Genomic DNA, 6,788 nt, shown 5'->3' with positions numbered 1-6,788 from the left:
TTAATTGAAACACCAATTCAATTGGGCTAGTCTATCTTGTCGGACTTCACATGATGAGCCCACTCTATTAGCCCAAGGTCCATGTCACGTGTCAAATGACGTGGCGCGCCGCGCCAAGTCAAGTCAAGGACCAATAAAATCATGCCATGTGCATAAGTGACGCAGCATGTCAAGTCAATAGAAGAACCAATCAAATGTCGCCAAGTGTTCAAATGACATGGTTCAACCAATCATATACAAACCCTAGCTCTCCCCTGCAACTATAAATAGGGGATTTCACAAAGCCAAAAAAAAGGAGAAAAATACATAGAGAAGCTCTCAGCCGCAAGTCTTCCGCATACTAAGAAGTCTTCGCTCCAAGTGGTGAGCCGCAAGTTTTCATACCTCTACGTTTGTGATTAAAGCTCGGCTCCGCATTCGTAGTGAAATATCAACAACAAGTGATCTATCCATTCAAGAACAAACAAAGCCCTTGATTGACGGCCGTATCGTGAGGAAAAGAATCAGAGGATTACATCTTTTTATTTAATATTTCATAAAGGTTGTAACCCCCGCACAAATTCTTGAAATCAAATATTATTCTTTGTCGCTATTTTTCTCGTCTTGATTATTATTTTCAGGAACGAAAGATTAGTCGTTACAAATTTGGCACGCCCAGTGGGATCATCTTTACCTCTCATCTCTTCTCTCCAATAGTTGAACTTCAAAAACATTAAGATGGCTTCCAAGAAGGTCAACTCGAAATCCGTATCCGCAAAAACTACCAGATCCAAATTCTCCGTTGTTGTTGAAAACATCCTAGATGTTACTGAGGGGAGCATCGGACCTGTCACAAGGAACCAAGCCAAATTGCTAAGGCAACGAGTTCTGCAAGCACAGCCTGAATCTGCTGTCGTCTTTGGTTCGTCTTCAAAAGGCGTGAGATCTTCCGCAAACACCACAGAAGAAGGGGAGAATGTCACCAAAATGGTGGAGAGGGTTCTTGCCCAACTTAGTTTATCTAAGCCCAAGAAATCCTTCAGGCAAACTGACAATGATGTCTTGAGCACTGGATCTACTCCGCATAACATGTCCGCATCCTATGTTCGTGAAAATCCGTGTTATTCTTCTTCATCTATGATGGTGATGCATGCGATGATGACCAATGCTTCAACTGTTGAAGAACAACTCGCGAGCTTAACAAAGGCAATTGGAGACTTGACCAAATATGTGCAAGATCAAGATAATCGAATTGTCAAGTTGACATACAGGTTTGATAGTGTGATGGAGGGGGATTCGAGTCATGCCCCTGGAAAACGTCCGCAACCACAAGAAAGGATTAAATCTCCCGCAAAACAAGTGGAACATGCTTCAGAAATCCAAGTTTCCTCTGAAGGGATGATTCCAATCAATCAAATAAAGGAGTTCATCATGGGGACCATCAAGGATAAATATGATGTTTCCGCAAAATCATCTCTTACATATGCGAAGCCGTACACTGCAAGAATTGATAGCTTGAAGATGCCTGCCGGTTATCAACCCCCAAAATTTCAACAGTTTGATGGCAAGGGAAATCTGAAGCAACATGTGGCACACTTCATTGAAACATGCAACAACGTTGGAACATATGGTGATTACCTTGCCAAACAGTTTGTTCGTTCCCTTAAAGGTTATGTTTTTTATTGGAACACAGACCTTGAGTCTGGTTCCATTGATAGTTGGGAGAAAATGGAGCAGGAGTTTCTTAACCGCTTCTATAGCACAAGACGCACCGTAAGCATGGTGAAACTTACAAATACTTGCCAGCGAAAGGAAGAACCAGTTATTGACTTCATCAACCGATGGAGGCATGCAAGTCTAAACTGCAAAGATAGACTTAGCTAAGCTTCGGGAATAGATATGTGCATTTAATGTATGCACTGGGGTCTCACCTATATCTTGCAAGGCATAAAGCCTAAGACTTTTGAAGAATTGGCCACTCATGCTCATGACATGGAGTTAAGCATGGTGTCAGTCGAAAGTGAAGCGCTGCCGGTCTACGAATCCCGCAAAGGTAAAGACAAACAAGAAGTAAAGAAAGTGGGGAGATATTTTTCCAAGACCGAAAACAAAGAATTCATGAACATTAATGTTGCGCCTGCGAAGTTCACCACTAAAGTAAGTAAGAAGCAGAGCGTAAAGACAACTTCTTTGGAGGATAGAGCGAACAGAAAACCAACTTTGAAGGAGATGCAAGAGAAGGATTATCCATTCCTTGATTCAGACGTTTCTGCAATCTTTGATGAACTTCTTAGGCTGAAACTTTTTGAGTTACCCAAGATGAAGCGGCCGAACAAAACAGGGAGAACTGATGAACTGAATTATTGCAAGTACCACCGGTTGATCGGCCACCCTATCGAGAAATGCTTTGTCTTCAAGGATAAAGTTATGGAGCTAGCCCGCGAAGGAAAGATTTCACTTGAAGATGAGAAAGAAAGTGCAAACCAAGTTGGTGTCAAAATTAGCTCGCTTGATCCAGTCATGACCTGCAACTTTGTTGAAGGATATGGAGAGAAAGACATCCCGAACATATGTCTGGCAGGAATGATTAAGTTTAGAGACTTCGAACGAGTTAATATGAATGAAATGTTTTCTCTTCTTACACCGAGTGATGTTGCGTCAATAGAAGGAGGAACGTCTGAAGAAGATGAAGACCAAATTGCTCATCTTGATGATGGGGGTTGGACTCTCGTAACTCGTCGCAAGCGCCGCAAAATAGGTTCGCGAAAAGATTCAGTGAAACGACAAACTAAGGGAAAGAAGATGAGTAAACCCAAAACAAAAAATCCAGTTGAGCACCCAAAGAAGGAGAAAATAGAGGGGCGCTACTACCAAGAACCACGTCGGCTAATAACATTAGGAGAAACTTGCCGAGTTGGTTTCACACCAAATTCGTCATTGCTAATGTAAAAGCTTTATGTTGTACCGTTGATGAGAAGGAAGCGAAAAACGTGAACTCGTCATGTCCATCATTAGAAGACTCTGCAAAGTCATCTCCTAAAGTCATAGATACGTGCATGGCCAAAATCACATTCACCGATGATGACCTTCTACTCGGTGACACACTTCATAATCGCCCTTTATTAATGATTGGGTTTGCACGTGAGCAAAAGGTGAACAGAATCCTAATCGATGGTGGATCTGGATTTAACATCCTTCTTATTCACACAATGAAGGAGCTTGGAATCACAAAAGAGGATCTTTCCGCAAGTCGTTTGATGATCCAAGGATTCAACCAAGGGGACAAAAAGCCATAGAAGCTGTCAAAGTAGACCTCACCATCGGCGAGTTGCAATCTAGCGCGTGGTTGCATGTGATCGATGCAAAGACTTCGTATAGCATCTTGCTCGGTAGGCCTAGGGTACATGAGAACAAGGTGATCCCCTCTACCTACCACCAGTGTTTGAAGTATCATGAAGATGGAGTTGAAAAGAAGATTATGGCCGATGATAATCCCTTCACTGAAGCTGAAGCGCACTTCGCCGATGCCAAGTTCTACTTAAAGAAATGTGCCGCAAAAGTTGATGAGTTGCAATAATCGATAATGCTGAGTTTATGAACAAAAATGCAAAGGTGGTTGCTTGTAAGGAGAAGATAGCAGTTAAGGAAGATCAAAGGTCCTCCGATGTGAGTAAGTTGCCTAACACAAATGGCGCTTCTTCGAGTAAGAAAGTGACTTCTGTTCTTCGTTATGTTCTAAAGGCCAAAAAGGACGAGGGGAGCATGTTGGGAAGACTGACTCTTCCTATCAAGCATATTGACACAATAAAGTCATCCACGAAATTACTTGGAAGATTTGTGACTAGCAGCTCGCCACAAAATGAAGCACTCCCTACGAAGCGTACAGGTGAAGGTTTCGATCCAAATGCTTACAAACTACTTGCAAAGGCTGGATACAATTCTAGCGAACCATCAAAATTGGGGAAGCTTCCGATGGAACCTGCGGCGAGGAAAAAACGTGAAGGTTTGGGATATAAACAACCCCCGCCAGTTCCCATCTCCATAAGAAAGGTAAGTAACAACTACATCACTGCAGAAGAGGAACCTCTCGCTTCTAACAAAAGGCCGTCTGTTTTTGACCGACTTGGAAAGTCAACCGCGAGAGTTTCTGTATTTGAGAGGTTAGGACCAATGAAGAATGAAAATAAGATTCGGACAAACCACAAGTGTATGAAATCATCCGCTTTTCCCAAATCTCAAAATATCTCCAAAGACTTCCGAAGTCTGATCCCTTCTAGGATGAGGCAGCAAACGGATCTTGTGGTCTCATGTGGAGAAGTACTAAAAGCAAAGTCGCATATTGTGATCTACACTAAGGAGCGGGATGAAGATGAAGAAAGTGTTGGCTCTTCATATCACGTTACTGTACAAGATGAAAGGGATACTTTATCTCCAATAAAGGTTGATGAAGAGTTGGAGGATTTTTCTTGGTGTTACTATATATCTGTCAACGATGGCGAACCTCAAGAAGATGAAGACGCTAAGGATGCTCCGCCCGAATTTGAAGAAGGGGTAAAAACGACAGTCGACGCATTGAAAGAAGTCAACCTTGGCACTGATAAAGATCCAAGGCCCACTTATGTAAATTCTTTACTTGCAGTCGATGAAGAGAGTGCTTATGTCGAATTACTTAAAGAGTATAAGGATGTATTTGCCTGGAGTTATAAAGAGATGCCTGGCTTAGACCCTAAAGTTGCGGTCCATCATCTCGCTGTCAAGAACGGCACACGTCCTATCAAACAAGCACAACGACGTTTCAGGCCAGAATTGGTTCCCTTGATTGAAAATGAAGTTAACAAGCTTATTAAGGCTGGTTTCATTCGCGAAGTTAAGTTCCCCACATGGATTTCGAGCATTGTCCCTGTGAGAAAGAAGAATGGACAAATTCGAGTATGTGTTGACTTTAGGGATCTCAACAATGCATGCCCTAAGGATGAATTTCCACTTCCTATTGCTGAGCTTATGATTGATGCCACTACTGGATACGAGGCGATGTCCTTCATGGACGGCTCATCTGGCTATAACCAGATCCGCATGTCACCTAAGGATGAAGAGCTTACCGCATTCCGCACTCCTAAATGTATTTATTGCTACAAAGTAATGCCTTTTGGCTTGAAGAATGCTGAAGGAACATACCAAAGAGCTATGTAAAATATCTTCGACAACATCCTTCACAAAAACGTCGAATGTTATGTTGACGATCTGATGGTAAAATCAAGAAAAAAGAGTGATCACTTGCAAGACCTGAGAATGGTTTTTGACCTACTACGAAGGTACCAACTCAAAATGAATCCTTTAAAGTATGCATTTGGGGTTACCTTTGGAAAATTCCTTGGCTTTGTCGTTCGACATCGGGGGATAGAAATTGATCAAGCCAAAGTAGATTCAATCGTGAAGATGGCCGAGCCAAGAAACATCCATGAGTTGAAAAGTCTGCAAGGGAAGCTGGCGTATCTTAGGAGATTCATCTCAAATCTAGTAGGGAAGTGTCAGCTATTCAGTCGTCTCATGAAGAAAGGTGCTCCTTTCGAATGAGACCAAGCTTGTGCCAACGCCTTTGAGAGCATCAAAAGTTACTTGACGAAACCTCTGGTCCTAGCGGCTCCTGTGCCTGGAAAGCCATTGATACTATACATATCGGCACAAGAAAGTTCAGTTGGAGCACTCTTAGCCCAAGAGAATAACAAAGGGAAAGAAAATGCCCTTTACTACTTGAGTAGGATGATGACGCCAAATGAGTTGAAGTATTTGCCGATTGAAAAGTTGTGTCTGGCCTTAGTCTTCTCGATTCAGAAAATGAAACACTACTTTCAAGCTCATGTAGTTCGTCTTATTTCCAAAGCAAACCCCATCAAATTTGTGATGTCCAAACCTGTCCTTAGCGACCGACTAGCAAGGTGGTATCTCCAATTTCAACAATTTGAGATTGTGTACGTTCCTCAAAAAGCTGTGAAAGGGCAAGCATTGGCGGATTTTTTAGCAGACCATCCAATACCCGATGACTGGGAATTAACTGATGAACTACCCGATGAGGATGCGATGGTCATTGAAATTCAACAGCCTTGGAAGATGTATTTTGATGGTGCTGCACATCGCGAAGGAGCTGGCGCTGGTGTGATATTTGTCACTTCTCAGGAGGAGGTCTTACCGTATTCCTTCACTTTAACACAATGTTGCTCCAACAATGTTGCGGAATATCAAGCACTCATACTTGGGCTTGAAATGGCTGTTGACATGAAGCAGTTACAATTACAAGTCTTTGGAGATTCTGAATTGATAATCAATCAATTGTTGGGTACCTACGAGGTCAAAAAGCCAGAATTGCGTCCCTATCATAACTATGCACAAAAATTAATTGGGTGGCTCGACAACGTAACTCTCCAGCACGTGCCAAGAAAGGAAAATAAGAAGGCTGATGCTTTGGCTTCAACATTGAATTTACCTGACCAAGCGCAAATCACTATCTGCCAGAAATGGATAGTACCGCCGGAGGACGATGAGGATGAAGAAAGCAAACTCGAGCTTCTTGTGGTCGTTTCTGAAGTTGAGAAAGTCGATTAGCGACAAACCATGATCGATTACTTGTGTTATAGCATTCTTCCAGAAGATTAAAAAAGAAAGACCGAAATTCGTCGTCGTGCCCCTCGCTTCCTTTACTACAAAGATACTTTGTATCGTAGATCGTTCGAGGGAGTTCGCTTGCGTTGTCTGGGCGAAGAAGAAGCAACTCAAGCTATGCAAGAAGCACACTCTAGAGTTTGTGGATCATA

General features: G+C 42.5%; 1 protein-coding gene across 1 annotated transcript; it reads left to right on the top strand.

Annotated features, from left to right (window-relative positions):
• The first annotated feature begins 5,223 nt into the window (after nt 1–5,223).
• LOC132617069 (uncharacterized) lies at nt 5,224–6,579 on the top strand. Its single transcript, XM_060331961.1, has 2 exons — nt 5,224–5,536; nt 5,618–6,579. The coding sequence occupies exons 1-2, from the start codon at nt 5,224–5,226 to the stop codon at nt 6,577–6,579; spliced, it is 1,275 nt and encodes a 424-aa protein (XP_060187944.1).
• Nucleotides 6,580–6,788: the final 209 nt, after the last annotated feature.

This window comes from Lycium barbarum, chromosome 1, assembly GCF_019175385.1.
Source record: "Lycium barbarum isolate Lr01 chromosome 1, ASM1917538v2, whole genome shotgun sequence".
Taxonomy (NCBI): Eukaryota; Viridiplantae; Streptophyta; class Magnoliopsida; order Solanales; family Solanaceae; genus Lycium; species Lycium barbarum.
This window is presented reverse-complemented; position numbering and strand designations above follow the sequence as displayed.